At 47.4% G+C, this 14,818-nt stretch overlaps 1 protein-coding gene across 3 annotated transcripts; it reads left to right on the plus strand.

Moving 5' to 3' along the window:
• The first annotated feature begins 1,715 nt into the window (after positions 1 to 1,715).
• On the plus strand, positions 1,716 to 9,071 carry Pramef27 (PRAME family member 27). 3 transcript variants are annotated; one of them, XM_006239343.5, is made up of 5 exons: positions 1,728 to 1,859; positions 2,115 to 2,281; positions 4,606 to 4,929; positions 5,216 to 5,782; positions 6,472 to 9,071. In XM_006239343.5, exons 3-5 carry the CDS (start codon positions 4,637 to 4,639, stop codon positions 6,986 to 6,988), a joined length of 1,377 nt encoding a protein of 458 aa, XP_006239405.1. In that variant the 5' UTR covers positions 1,728 to 1,859; positions 2,115 to 2,281; positions 4,606 to 4,636; the 3' UTR covers positions 6,989 to 9,071. The 3 variants fall into 3 exon arrangements, with proteins under 3 accessions (XP_006239404.1, XP_006239405.1, NP_001103087.1); XM_006239342.5 differs by lacking the exon at positions 2,115 to 2,281 and having other exon boundaries at positions 1,716 to 1,859; NM_001109617.1 differs by lacking the exons at positions 1,728 to 1,859; positions 2,115 to 2,281 and having other exon boundaries at positions 4,600 to 4,929; positions 6,472 to 8,248.
• The last annotated feature ends 5,747 nt before the right edge of the window (positions 9,072 to 14,818 follow it).

The raw sequence follows: 14,818 nt of genomic DNA on the forward strand, positions 1-14,818 counted from the left end.
TCTAACCTCAGTGCCTTGCTCCCTGTCCCCTCTGCCCCACTGTGATTGAGTTGATCTCATCTGAAACACCCCCTACCTTCTGGGGAAACCAAGGCCTCTCTCTGCCTGCAAGGATCCAGTTGGGTTTACGCTGCCCTTCCACAGGTACTAAGGCTTCTAATATTTTTGTGCAGACTTCGCCTTACACCTCTGTCCCTCCACGAGGCCCCACATCCTGAGGCTGGGGTTGTACCTCAGTTGTTAGAGTACTCACCCAGCGTGGGAAGCCCTGAGTTTGACACCCAGCATCTCAAAGCCAGGCATGGCGATGCCTGTCTCCTAAACTGTGGCTTGCCAGCTGTGATGGTTTGCCAACACTGGATAGGCTGAGATAACAGGATCACCTCTTTGGGCTAGCCTGGTCTACATGGCAAGTTCTAGACCAACCTGGGTTACATAAACCAAAGCCTTGTTTCAGGAAGACAAAAGAGAAAAACCTCACAGGTGACACTGGGGAATGTAAGTTGCTCATGTTTTATTCTTGGGGAGAGAATCTGGTTTTCATTGATATTATTTTAAAGAATTCTGCAAGAATAATGACATGTGTCAGTTGCTTTTAGAGACTGGGTCTCATGTAGCTCAGGCTGGACTGTTACCATTGCAACTTGGCCTGTCCTAGAACTTCAGATTTTCTTCCCTCCACATAGCAGAGTGGTCTGTGCCACTATGCCTAGCCGCTTTCGCTTTTCTGTGAAATAGATTAACCCTTTGCTATCTTTCTTTCCAAACTGTTGCACTCAACACGTTGAAAAGTCTGTTTGTGGAGTGAATTTGTGACTGAGCCTCGACTTTAACCTTATCTTATTTCTTTCCCTGTGGGGAGAACACAGATCAGATGCAAACACTGTGTGTGTGTGTGTGTTTATATTGTCCTGGAGCTTGAGGTCTAGACCTGGATTGCCTTGAACTCACCCTAATCCTCCAGCCTCTGCCACCAGAGTGCACAACTATAGCCCCGTCTTTTTCTTTTCTTTTAAAGATTTATTTTATTATATGTAAGTAGACTGTCTTCAGACACACCAGACAAAGTAATCAGATCCCATTACAGATGGTTGTGAGCCACCATGTGGGTGCTGGGAATTGAACTCAGGACCTCTGGAAGAGCAGTCACTGCTCTTAACCATCGAGCCATCTCCAGCTCTCCTTCCTTTTCTTCCTTCCTTCCTTTCTTTTTTTTTTTAAAGGAAGTGTCTTATCAACTAGTCTAGGATAGAGCCTGGAAGTCAATAAATATTTAGTTAGGCTGGGCCTAAAGTCACAGAGATCCTCCTGCCTCTGCCTCCTGAGTGCTGGAATTAAAAGTGGGCACTACCACAGCCCAGACCTGTGTGTGTGTGTGTGTGTGTGTGTGTGTGTGTGTGTGTGTGTGTGTGTGTTGTGTGTGTGTTCGGTAAGGTCTCATCAGTTAGTTTTAGCCGGAGCCTGGAAGTTGATATTTAGTTGGATAAGGCTGGGCTTGAAGCCTCAGAGATGCTCCTGCTTCAGGTTCCTGACCGCGGATGTTAAAAGTGTCCCGCCACATCCGGCTCTAGATTAAAAAAAAGAAAAAATAAAAAAAAACGTTGGAGTAGAAAAAAAAAAAATCCTGTGAAAGTGGGCGGAGCCCGGAACATCCAATCAAGTGGCGGCTGTGTGGTGTGGGGGAGGGGTCCGGGCTTACTTAGGCGGCGTGGGAGCCGAACGTTGTGTAAAAGCTTCCGAGACCACGAGAGCGCTGCGGCTTCCTGTTAAGTCTTTGGGAGTTTGAGGCCAGCCGGGGAGACAGAGGAACCGCAGGGCCCTGCTGCGGCTCAGAGACCTCTTTCGTCCGTCCATCTCTGGTGAGCCACTTTGTTCCGTAATTACCCCCGTCTAGACCTTAGTAGCAGCAGCTGCAGACGATGGTTTCACCTCCTCCGTGAGGCTGAGGCCGGAGGATCACTTCAGCCCTTAGTTAAAACAAAATAAATACCTTACTCCGCACCAAGAGAGACAGAAATCATCCCGTGTATCTGGGTAACTCGCGGAGACTTGAGTAACGGGTGCGTTGACAGGATAGGGCCGGTTCTTTCTCACTCTGTTTGTTTTTGAAGCAGGGCTTCGTCTGAGGCTCGGGGCCGGCCAGGAAATCAGTGCGTCGCGGGACTCGGGCCTCAAACACTTCCGGCATGCTAGGATTAACTGCTGAGTCATCGAGCCCGCGTAACTGAATTACTTGCATTTAGGATCTCCCAGCTTGCACTCCCCGGTTGTCGAATTAAGGGTGTGTGCTAGCATACCCTGTTTATCCATGTATCCCACCAGCCAAGTTGCTTCCCCTGTCAAAGATTGCTTCTTCTGAACTTTGCCCCCTCAGACTAACAACAGTTTAACTCGAAGCTCCTCACTAGATCGGGCCTTCAGGGAGGATGTAGGGTAGGCTGGGTCCTTAGGCCAGCATTTGGGCATCTGGCCCCTCCCAGGTGTGCGTAATTCTGCTCGGCAGTTAGTGATCTCAAGGTGCGAGACGGGCGGGTCACGTCCCGCGTTAGATTCGTTACATTTATGAAATAGCAATGAAGTGATTTGATGGCTGGGGGTGGGGGGCGTGGGTCACAGCGTTAGGAAGGTTGAGAATCACTGTATTAGCCGGGTGGTGGTGGCCCCAGCACTCAAGAGGCAAAAGGCTAGCCTGGTCTATGCTAAGCCAGTCTTGGGTAGGGTCATTCATGACTCTGGTTTCTTGTTGGAGTACTGTCTGAGATGAGTTATTCATAAAGTGAGCATAGTGCCAAATGCCTTTTGGGAAATGGGTTGGGGGGGGTGGGTCTTTTTTTTTTTTTTTTTTTTTTTTTTGAGTTAGGGTTTCTGGGTATAACTTCCCTGGCTATCCTGGGCTAACACACTGGGCAGCCTGGAACTTCTATAAATTCTTCCACCTTAGGTTTGAGTGTTCTGATAGTAATGCGAGTCACCATTCTAGATTTACAAGAAACTTCTCTCCTACAAAAATTCAATCCTTGGCATTTAAAATATTTAGTCAGATGTGTTGGCCCTTAATCCCAGGACTTGGGAGGCAGAGGCAGAAGGATCTCTGACTTCAAGGCCAGCCTAGTGGAATGGAGTGAGTTCCAGGTCAGGTAGGGCTGTAATTCAGAGAAACCATATCTCAAAAAACAAAACAAAACACACATACACAAGACAAAACAAAAAGACCCAAGACAAAACATAAATAACAAATTAGTGATAAAAATGTTTAGTTTGAAGTTTGGTGATAGTAGGTCTTTAGTAAAAGTGCCTAACATGTGTGATTCCCAGGTTCAGTGCTAAGGGCCACAAGAATAAACATCTACTCAAATATTACAATAAACATCCAGTTTAGCTGTTAGTGCGTGCCTATAGTCCTAGTCCTTTGAGGCTGAGGCAGGATTGCCATTTCATGTGCCATGCAGAATTTGTGATAACTGCATTTATCAAAGGCAAAGAATGGATCAAAAACTCCCTTTAATCCCTGAGGCAGTTGTCTATCTTTCCAGGTCCCTGAGGCTACGTAGTAAAAACCCCACCCACCCACCCATCCCCCAGAAAGTTGCTGGCCAGACCACAAGATGCCTGAGTGAAGGCACTGGGGAAGGCACTCTTCACTGTGCCTGGAACTGGCTATGGAGCCATAATGTCTTTTTTTGTGAGTTGAGATAAGGAAGACATTTGTCTTTTTGAGACAGTGTTATTGTATAGCTCTGGTTGGCCTCAAACTCATGGGATCCCTCTTGACTCTGAGTTGTGTGTTTGGTTTGTAGGTCCTTAAAGTGTATTCTAAGAACCCTCTGGCTTAGAGCCATAGAAGATTTTAAGACGGGCTAATTTATGTAGAAGATTTTAAGCTAATTTATGTAGCTGAGGTTAGTCTTGAACCCCTGATTCTACCTTCCAACTGCTGACCTGTGAACCGTTCTCAGCATGATTCCCTTTGTTTCTATAGCTATTGCGATTCCCCCAGCCCTGTGACTCCAAAGCTGACCGCACTAAATGTGTGTTTCTCCCTCCTGAGTGCTAGGGTGGCATCTGGGTACCATTTCCACCCTCTGCTGCCATACAGGGTCTTGAAAGACATTTCCCTCAGGGAGCTGGGGTGTAACTTAAAGAATGCACAGGACTCCCTTCTGGCTGGGAGTGGAATCTATTGCCCAAACTGGAAATGGAAGGTGATAATATGTACTGTGGGGGCTGGAGAGATGGCTCAACGATTAAGAGCACTGACTGCTCTTCCAGAGGTCCTGAATTCACATCCCAGCAACCACATGGTGGCTCACAACCATCTGCAATGAGATCTGATGCCCTCTTCTGGTGTGTCTGAAGACAGCTACAGTGTACTTATATATAATAAATCTTAAAAAAAAAAAGATGTCCTGTGGCTATGAATGTGTGATCCCCTAGTCCTGGGGCCAACAGGGAGTGGGGTGGTGTTGAGGTCAGTGGAGCACTGAATGGAAGGAGCTAAACCGAGGTCTGTGCCACTCTTGGAGCAGTGACTGTGGCCCTGACCTAGCTCCTGTTGTGGGCAAGGACAGTCTCGGCACTTACATCTTTTTCTAAATGTTGCCCCAGGAATCCTCTTCCCGAAGATTGATCCGTCAGGATGAGCTGCAAGACCCCACCTGTACTCCAGGAGCTGGCAGAGGACAGCCTCCTGAAAAACCAGGCCTTGGCTGTCGCCGCTCTGGATGACCTGCCCTCACTTTTCTTCCCGTCGCTGTTCAAAAAGGCCTGCAGACACAGACTGGTTGGGATCATCAAGGCGATGGTGCAGGCTTGGCCCTTCCCCTGCCTTCCACTGGGGGCCATGGTCAGTAGGAAGACTGCCTACCGGAGAATCTTAGAGATTGTCCTGTATGGCTTCGATGCTTTGCTTTTCCAGGAAGTTCCCCACAGGTGAGTGATACCCAGAAGGGGATACAGACTGACAGTTGGGGTCAGGTAGAATGGGGAGAGAAGGTAGACGGAATGGAATGGAGGCTTCTGATGGCCCCAGCATGGAGAGCTACAGGGGCTTCGGCCATCTGCGGAAGGGCTGTGGAGCGGACAGGATTCACACATCACCAGTGGCTGAAGGACTCTGCCCTGCTTCCCACGGGGACTGGACTGGATTCATGGACAAGGGCATGGGAGCCAGAGCGTGTTTAATGCCTAGGGGCTGAGACTTCTGTTTTCCCCACAGGAGGTGCAAGCTGAAAGTGCTGGATTTACGGGTCATGCCTTTGAAGCTGTGGAACAGGTTGCCCGTGTTCGGGACTGCTGGCTGTAGTGAGAATCCAGCAGTGCTGGGCCATTCAGGAACACGGGTGAAACAGCCAGTGAAGGTGCTGGTAGACATGGTCCTCAAGGAGAGCCCGCTAGATTCCACGGAGGCCTTCCTCGTTCAATGGGTAGACAGCAGGAGTGGTTTGGTGAAGCTGTGCTGTTGCAAGCTGCAGATCTGGGCAATGTCCATTTACTACCATCGGAAACTCTTGGAGATCTTGGATCTGGACTCTATCCAGGAGCTGCGTGTATACTGCATCAGCAATCCCGTCTGCCTGCTAAACTTCGCCCCTTACCTGGGCCGCATGAGGAACCTGCGCTGTCTCATTCTCTCTCACCTCTGGCAGGCCTTCTCCATGACTCCAGTGGAGAAGCAGCAGGTCATCACCCAGTTCACCTCTCAGTTCCTTAAACTGAAATGCCTCCAGATCCTGCATCTGGACACTGTCTTCTTCCTAGAGGGCCATCTGGATGAGCTATTCTGGTAAGGAGGGGTGGTCAGGTTTCTCATCAGAAGAGAGAGAAGCCTTGTCTGTTAGACATTAGTGGGCATGTGCTCTCTGCAGCTCCTGGGACATTGACATTATCGAGGTAATCAGGGCACGTGCTGTCCTGGAGAGTGGTAGTCACGTAGCCATGAATGCAAAGCAGTAGGGTGGAGCTGGAGTTGATGGTCTGGAAAGGGCTAGGAGGGCTTCTCAGTAATGAGATCAAGTGAGAACGGGTTCTGAGTTCTCTCTTAGGAAGTGTCTAAGGGAAATTGGAAAAGGGGGGCGTTGAAGAGGGGCGACCTGCACACATGCACAGTCCCCAGCAAAGACAGGCTGGCTTTTTAGAGGAGGCTATCACCTGTAGTCCAGATTGGGAAAAAGGTTGGCTTCCCACAATGCTCCTGTGTCAGGTCCCTAGTGGTGGTATATCACAAGTGTGTGCTGCCATCCCCAGCTTTGACCTCAAGCAGAAGGTGAGTAGATGGGAAATGTGATGTTATATCTGTGTTGGTCTTTCATTTGTAGGAAGGAATTGTAGTCTCGGACTGAGCTGTTCCTACAGTGATGGTGACAGTCCTCAATATAGATATGAATGTGCAGACTACCATGTGTTTGATTAGAAAGATCTTGAACCACATGCATATTCCCAGAAATACCTTCTTGTTTCTTTTTTTCTTTTTAGGTGGCTAAAGACACCCTTAGAGACCCTGTCAGTGATTGATTGTAATCTCTCAAAATCAGACTGGATCCATATATCCGAGTTCCAGTGCACAAGTCAGCTAAAACACCTGAATTTGAAATGGGTCAAACTCACCCATTTGAGCCCAGAGCCCCTGAGAATTCTGTTACTGAAATCTGCATCTACCCTGATTTCCCTGGATTTGGAGGGCTGTCAAATGATGGACTCCCAGCTCAGTGCCATCCTACCTGCCCTGAGATGCTGTACACAGCTCACCAAGTTTAATTTCCACGGGAACTACATCTCCATGCCTATCCTGAGGGAACTGGCACATAACGTCGTCAAGCAGAAATCCCACCCGTCAAAGATCCACTTTATCCCAAGCTGTGATCATCACAGTGGTCTGGACTTCGAAGTCATTTCTCAGCCTCATATTGTGTTTGTAGATGTGGAGAGGACTACTGGGCAGCAAGAACAGGTCTTGTTTTATGCTGTCTGCTCTGGAGAATATGTGTTGTGATGTCCCTCTGATGGGTTGGGACTTGTTGGGCATCTCTAATGAGATGCAGATTGATGCTCTCCTGTGGACACTGGGAGGTGGAGGGCAATACACAGGTGCCATCTGGTCAGAGTATGTCCAACACATGGTTTTACACTGTTGTTCTTCTGAGTGGTAGGGAAATTGATGCTAGAGTGCAAAAAAGTGAGAGTGTTTGACATAGGGAGTGTGAGACATCGACAGACATCATGGGTTCTGGTTGGGCAGGTGCAAAAGGGCATTCCTCCAGCCTGGTGGTTTTCGGATTTTATGGTGGAAAACGGGACTGGCCCACTTGGATGATTTGAGTCCTGTGACTGCTGGAAACAAACTTGAACTCCTGGTTCTTCTGCTCTTGGCTTCTGCGTGCTGAGCTTAGACTCAAAACCCCATACCTGGTTCCTTACAGCTCCTTTAACATCGTGGCTGTGCATAGGTTTTCTAGTCCAACACTAACATTGAGTAGCAGTTTTTGTGGGACTAGAGAGATGGACTTAGCAGTTGAGAACACTTGATGCTTTTTGTAGAGAACCTGGGTTTGATTGATTCCCCAGATCCACATGGTGGCTCAGCCAACCAGAACTACTCACAGGGCACACGAGGCATGAGTGTGGTGCATTAGTCTTGCGTATACGTGAAACACTCAGGCATGTACATCTGAAATAATTTAAATACTGGTTTGTATTGCTGACACCGAATGTCTTGGGTCAGCCAGCACCCAGCATTACTGTGACAGACACTGTTAAGTCATATATTTATACTCATAAAATGCCACTTATGAGCTTAGGAAATTGAACCAGGAATGTGTGGACAAGTGGACAAACTCTAGCAGAAAAAAAAGAAACCAAGCTTTTATGACAATATTAGACACCCTAGACCACTGTTGGATGCAGTTCCCATCCTGATTCATCTAAAGAGGGACATCAGGTACTGGGGCCATGATAATGTGTGTTCTCAGGCTGGGTTGATACAAGCTCTGACTCTGTCCCTAGGCTGCAACATGACATCCCCCACTGCTGGGCCTCTTTAATTGTTTTGTGGTTAGTGTGTTGTCTCTCCAAATGAGGCTGTGGTTAAACCTCAGGTGGTGTGTATCATGCTCACTCCTTCCCTTGACAAGACTTTCATGGAACCAGAAGCTTGATGGTTCACCTAGACCTAGACCTGTTAGCCAGAGGGCTCCCATGGGTCTGCCGGTCTCTGCTGGAGCTGCAGGCTCATGCCTCTGTGACTGACCTTTCTTATTTCTTTTTTCTTTTCTTTCTTTTTTCTTCTTTTTGAGACAGGGTCTCCATACAGACCTGTTAGAGAACTCATTAGACCAGACGGGCCTCAGTCAAAAATTCCACCTTGATTACAGTTGTACGCCCTGTGCCGGGCTAGTGTCCCTGTTTAATTTAGTGGGTGGAATTGGCCTTACATGTTGACCCATCCCTACCTCCTGATTGTTAGGATTATGAGTGTAAATGCCACACGTGGTTTTATGCTTTTTCTGGGGATTGGACCGAAAGCTTTTCATTATACAGCATCTGTTCACATGTCCAGTGGTGCCTGTGTGGGGGTCAGGACAATTTGTATGAGTTGGAACTCCTACCATGTGGGGCTTGGGAGTTGAATTGACATGACAGCCATCTCTGTGGTCTGAACCTATAGCGTCTTGCTTGCAAACGTTCTGCACCCTGAGCTACATCCACAGCCTGTCCCTTTAATCCCCCCCCCACTCCCACCCAGGAATTTGTTGTGTAACCAGGCCAGTCTCAACTCACGGAGATCCATGGCCTGCCTCTGCTTCCCAGTGCTGGGATGAAAGGCCCGCCCATCTAAGCCTGGCATCGCCAATTCTTTCTTCTTGTCCTGGTTGGTTTTTGTTTTTGTTTTTTGTTTTTTGTTTTTTTTTTTGCCTCCATATCATTTCCTGTAGTGCAATGCATGGTTAAGATTGGAAAGAAAGCTTGAATTGTTAGTGGCTGTGATTCGCAAGTGAAATTACAGTATTTAGTGGATTATACACATCAAAGTTGGTGTAGCCTGTTGATTTGTTCAATAAATTCTGATGTTATCTAAAGACTGTATCTGTTTCTGAAAAGCAGACTCACTTGAAGCATGTGTGAGTGTTTTCCTTGCATGCTGTCTGCGTGTGTGTCATGTGAGCCTCCGTGTGGTGCTGGGAGTGGAGTCCAGATCCTCTGTAAGAGCACAAGTGCTCTAAGTCACAGAGCCACCTCACGGCTAGCCAGGCCCCGTGGTGAACTCCTTCCAGCTGCTTCAGGCAGGGATCGCGTCAGCTTTGTGCTGAAAAGAGTCTAGACTCTGAACTTAGTCTGTTCTAGGCAGGCCTTGAACTTGGCAATCCTCCTGCCTCAGCTTCCTGAAGAGCTTAGATTACAGCCTGCCTTTGAGTCCAGCTCCAGTTAACAGTCACTGGTTTTGGAAATAATGCTCTTGGGGGTTAAAGGGCAGTAGACTCTGGGGACCAGGGTTGCTTGGGAAACGTCCTCTGTGGAGTAAATGTGAAAAGGCTCAAGGTGGTGGCTACCATGGCACCAGGGCCACATTCCTCATTGTACTTCCTTCCAGAACTCCAGCTTGGCACTCAGGAGCTTTTAAGGCTTGGACACAACCACTGCCCTGATGAGGCATCATGTTGCTCTCTGGCCATGAACTCCATGATTTCCAGGATTTCGTCCCCTGAAGGACTTCTGATGAGCGGATAGCATCTGAAACGCCCTCTGCTTTGTGTGTGTGGGGGACCAAGGTTGTATTTCTCTGCTACGAGGACAATGGGTCCCAGCAATTATGCTTCAGTCTCTGAATGGCCATTGCAGGTTTCTGACAATCTTCTAGATAAGGTTTTTTTTTTTTTCATCTTTATTAACTTGGGTATTTCTTATTTACATTTCGATTGTTATTCCTGTTCCTGGTTTCTGGGTCAAAATCCCCTTAACTCCTCTCCCTCCCCTTCTCTATGGGTGTTCCCCTCCCCATCCTCCCCCCATTACCGCCCTCCCCTCAACAATCACGTTCACTGGGGGTTCAGTCTTGGCAGGACCAAGGGCTTCCCCTTCCACTGGTGCTCTCACTAGGATATTCATTGCTACCTATGAGGTCAGAGTCCAGGGTCAGTCCATGTGTAGTCTTTGTGTAGTGGCTTAGTCCCTGGAAGCTCTGGTTGCTTGGCATTGTTGTTCATATGGGGTCTCGAGCCCCTTCAAGCTCTTCCAGTCCTTTCTCTGATTCCTTCAACGGGGGTCCGGTTCTCAGTTCAGTAGTTTGCTGCTGGCATTCGCCTATGTATTTGCTGTATTCTGGCTGTGTCTCTCAGGAGAGATCTACATCCGGCTCCTGTCTGCCTGCACTTCTTTGCTTCATCCATCTTCTCTAGTTTGGTGGCTGTATATGTATGGGCCACATGTGGGGCAGGCTCTGAATGGGTGTTCTAGATAAGGTTTTTTTTTTTTTTTTTTTGGTTTGTTTTTCATTATTTTTTGAAGCCAGGGGTTCCTCCACATAGCCCTGGCTATGCTAGCTTACCATGTACCTCTGCTTACCATGTAGAGCATGCAGGCCTGGAATTCAGAGGTCTGTCTCTGCTTTTCTAGTGCTAGGATTAAAACGCTTTTAACTCTACAACACAGTTGTGATTTCAGCCTGGACAGAGGTCTCTCTCTGCAGGGCTATTTTCAGGGTTTGCTTTTTCTGTCTCATGAACAGATTAGTTTGCTAGCAGATTGAAAACGACATCACTTATTAATAAGACTCACGGTGAAGGGAATCCATAACTGGCCTGTCACCTGAATCTCAGTTTATTCTCTTCTGTGCTTGGATATGTGATCCAGTCACTATCCAAAAGGATGAACTGGGTGCAGACTCACATCTAATCGTATGGTAGTTTGTGTTAGGAGGTGGACCTCAAAGGGGACGTAAGGGAAAAAGGGCAGAGGAAAGCTTCAGAAGAGCCAGAGAAGATACTCAGAGCCTTAGCATCATCTCCTGGTCCTGCTGGGGTCCAGAGCCCTGCTACTAGTGTTCAGGTCTGGTAAGCCACTTATATCCATCAGGACACCCCGTCTAACAGCCTAGCCACTCCACTGGGCATGAGACCCAAGATGGCATGATTCTGATTCTTCTGAGTAGATTGTAGACATTGTTTTTGGCTATAAAGGCAGCTTGCTTTCATCTTGAGTTATTTTTGTTGTGTTATATTTAGAGGCAGAGTCTTGTCATGGTTTTCACGCTGACCCAGAATGGGCTGTGTAGTTCAGCCTGTCTGGAACTTGCCACATGCCTGCCTCTGTCACCTGAGTGTCAGAATCAAAAACATAAGCCTGGTGCAGTGGCTCACAACTTTGATGATAGCACCCTGGAGGCGGAGGCAGGCAGATCCCTGAGTTCAAGGCCCACGTGCCAACATGTCTTGGCTCGTATGGAACGAGTAGGCATTTGTTTTGTGTGGCAGCTCCCCTTCTGCCTTGAAACAGATGAGCTTATAGGTGTGAGAAGATCTTGAATTGTGCTCTGGTTTATCTTGTGTTTGTTTGTTTTTGTGGTTTTTTTTGAGGGGGAGGGGCAGGGTCTCGTTCTGTTAGCAGTTTTCAACCTGTGGGACACAACTCCTTTGGCAACCCACTGTCCAAAAATATTTACATTAAGATTCATAATAGTAATAAAATTACAGTTCTGAAGTAGCAACGAAAATACTTTTATGGTTGGTTAAAGGGTTGCAACAGTAGAAAGATTGAGAACCATTGTTCTGTGTGGCCCTAGCTGTCCTGGAACTCACTATGTAGACAAGGCTGGCTTTCAACTCACAGAGATCCTCCTGTTGCTGCCCCTGGATTGCTAGAAGTAAAGGAATGTGCTACTTGCCCAGTCACCAGGCATTTTACTGTGTATTTCCTTGTTTTAATACCTGAACAGGATGGACAGGAACTCAATGTATAGCCAAAGCTAGCCTCAAAGCTTGCTGTACTCTGAGACCTGTTTTTTCTTGTGTTGGTGCTAAAAAGACCAAGGAACCAGGCGAATTTTAATTAATTATGAGAGAGACCCCCTAACTGACCTGCAACTCTTTATGTAGACCAGGTTGACCTCTAACTCACAGAAATTCACCTGCCTCTGTCTCCTGGGTACCGGGATTAAAGACGTGCCCCACCAAACCCAGCTTGAGTTTATTTTAAAAGTTTTTTTTTTTCCAGAGGGGAGTAGGGGTGTGGGGGTCAGTCAGGAGGTGGTAGAGAGATGGCTTAGTGGTTAAGAGCACTTGCTCTTCCAAAGGCCCAGAGTTCCATTCCCAGCACCCACAGAACAACTCACAGCTGTATGTAACTCCAGCTCCCGGGAATCTGATGCCCTTTTCTGACTTCTTAGTTTACTGAATTTATTTAGTTTTGTTTTTACATTCCAGACTGTCTTTGTGTCGGGCTCGTATGAGTTTATAGTGTTCCTACCTATTCAACCTGTCGGTTTTAGGTGAACACCTTCTCCACACTGGGCTTAGAAGGTCTGAAGGCAATAGATGCTGCTGCTGCGTGTTTCAGAGATTTCCCTCCTCTGCGACATTAGAGAGCAGTGGACAACTGATGTTGGGCAGCCACTGTGGATTTAACAGTGAGAGAGGCATCTTACTCCACTCTCCCTGAATCAAAGTCTCAAATGACCACTCAGGAAGCAGGGCGCTAAAAAGATGAGTTCTGGAGCTATCGTGCTAGAAGGCCTGGTGGGTGGGCCAGAGGTAGAGAGGGTGGGTTGTGATTTCCCCTATAGGAAGTGTGTCTGAGCTAAGGGGTGAGGACAGAAAAGAGAAGGGAGTCCAGAAAGGAGTTAGTACTCACACCTATAGTTGCCAGGGCAGCAGCCTTTAATTCCCCAAGTATGAAAAGCTCTTTTGAGCCCAGTTAGTGACTGAACAGGTGGGAAGGGAGTTGAGAGTGAGGGGCAGAGTAGAAACACTGAACAAGGACAGTGCTGTTGTAGGAGGTAGGGAGTCAGTGGGTCCCACAGTTGGCACACCATGACATATCTTGGCTGAACTGGTCCATCAATGTGTGGACAGCACCATGGATTTCTGCACATCAAGGACATTTGAGGAGTGATGGATGGGCTGAACCAGTTTCACAGTGATAGCCGGCAACAGAGGAATGGCAGGGCTTGGCAGTCCAGGATACCTAGACTCTAAGGGACCATTGCCCATTGTGATGGTCACTTTTGCCAAGACAAGACCTAGAATCATCAGAAGTCAGATTCGGAATTTGTTCTGTGAAACTGCTTCCAAAGAAGTTTAACTGAGGAGGAAAGATACATCCAGAATATGGCTCGCACCATCCTGTGGGGTCAGGGCCCTGGAGTCAATAAAAAGAGAAAAACGAGTAGCACACTCACATTCACTTTTCTGTTTCCTGACTGACACTGTGAGCCCAGCTGTCTCAGACTCTTGGGCTTCTCTGCCTTCCTCTCCATGAACTGTATTCTCTTCAACTGTCACCTAGATAAACTGGTAACTATGAGCTTGTGGGTTTTCAATATCTCAGACAGTCCCTTGTGAGCACCGTCTAAGTGAGTGAGTCCCTCAGCCTGGCCATCACACTCCGTTACGACCTTACACTTTTGTTCCACTGGGACAATAAAAGGATTATAGATGTGAGCTCCATACAGACGTTTCTTCTTTTGTGGGAGGGGCCTGGGAGGGTGGTACTGCCCTGGTATCTATGCATCTCTAGCTGGCCTATCATTCAAGATCCTTCTACCTCAGCCTCCTGAGTTCTAGGATTACACATGCACCACCAGGCTCCGTTCTAAAGGGATTTGTATCTTGCCTTTTTTTTTTTGAGATAAAACCTCAAGCCCAGACTGGTCTCCAACTGTATAGCAAAACTTGTCATGGACTCCTAATTCTTCAACTTCAGCTCCCCAAGGCTTGCAATTACAGATTTGCCAAACCAGGCTCCTAAGGATGCAAAACCAAGGACACTGGGGGCCTTGAGTAGTGATGCGGCTGGTCAGTGCAGTGTGGCTAGGGTCTGAAGCTCAACACAGTCAAAAGTGAGATGTCTAAAGTAACACCTTGGGCCAATAAGATGGCTCAAAGGTTAAAGGCATGGGCTGCAAAGCCCAGTGACCTGGAACCTAGAGGTAAAAGGAAAAGGACAGACTCTGGCAACTTGTTCTGTGACCTCCACATCTGTTGTACTGATTGTGTTTGAATGTGTAAGTGTGTATGTATTCATGCACGTGCGCACAAACACATACAAGTATTAAAAAAATTAAAACCACCAACCTATGCTTACCTAAGACCAGAACACTTGTGGCCTTGAGTATACCTGTGCCAACACTTTATTCTCCTCTTATGTCTAAATATAAACAACAAACCCCATGATATTACACTCTCTAATAGAAATTTTTAATTTGGAGACCAGGTAGATGGCTCAGCAGTTAAAGTGGCTTGCTACCAAGCCCAAAGACCTGAATATGATCACTGGAACCCACAAGGTAAAATGGGAGAAATCCCACAAATTGGCCTCTGACTTCCACACAGTTCTCTCACCCGAAGCCAAAAAGATGCTCCAAACGGGCTGGAGAGATGGCTCAGCGGTTAAGAGCACTGACTGCTCTTCCAGAGGTCCTGAGTTCAAATCCCAGCAACCACATGGTGGCTCACAACCATCTGTAATGAGATCTGATGCCCTCTTCTGGTGTGTCTGAAGACAGCTACAGTGTACTTAAATATAATAAATAAATAAATCTTAAAAAAAAAAAGAATTTGCACAACAAAGATATGTCAAAGGAGAGGCTAGCAACTCTCCCAGGAGAGAAAAA

Source organism: Rattus norvegicus, chromosome 5, assembly GCF_036323735.1.
Source record: "Rattus norvegicus strain BN/NHsdMcwi chromosome 5, GRCr8, whole genome shotgun sequence".
Taxonomy (NCBI): Eukaryota; Metazoa; Chordata; class Mammalia; order Rodentia; family Muridae; genus Rattus; species Rattus norvegicus.

What these genes read in the sequence shown, in the direction of transcription:
- Pramef27 (XM_006239342.5), top strand. Translation starts at nt 4,637, where the DNA reads ATGAGCTGCAAGACCCCACCTGTACTCCAGGAGCTGGCAGAGGACAGC. An exon ending in TTCCAGGAAGTTCCCCACAG is followed by an intron (nt 4,930 to 5,215) that starts GTGAGTGATACC and finishes TTTTCCCCACAG; the next exon opens with GAGGTGCAAGCTGAAAGTGC. An exon ending in CATCTGGATGAGCTATTCTG is followed by an intron (nt 5,783 to 6,471) that starts GTAAGGAGGGGT and finishes TTTTCTTTTTAG; the next exon opens with GTGGCTAAAGACACCCTTAG.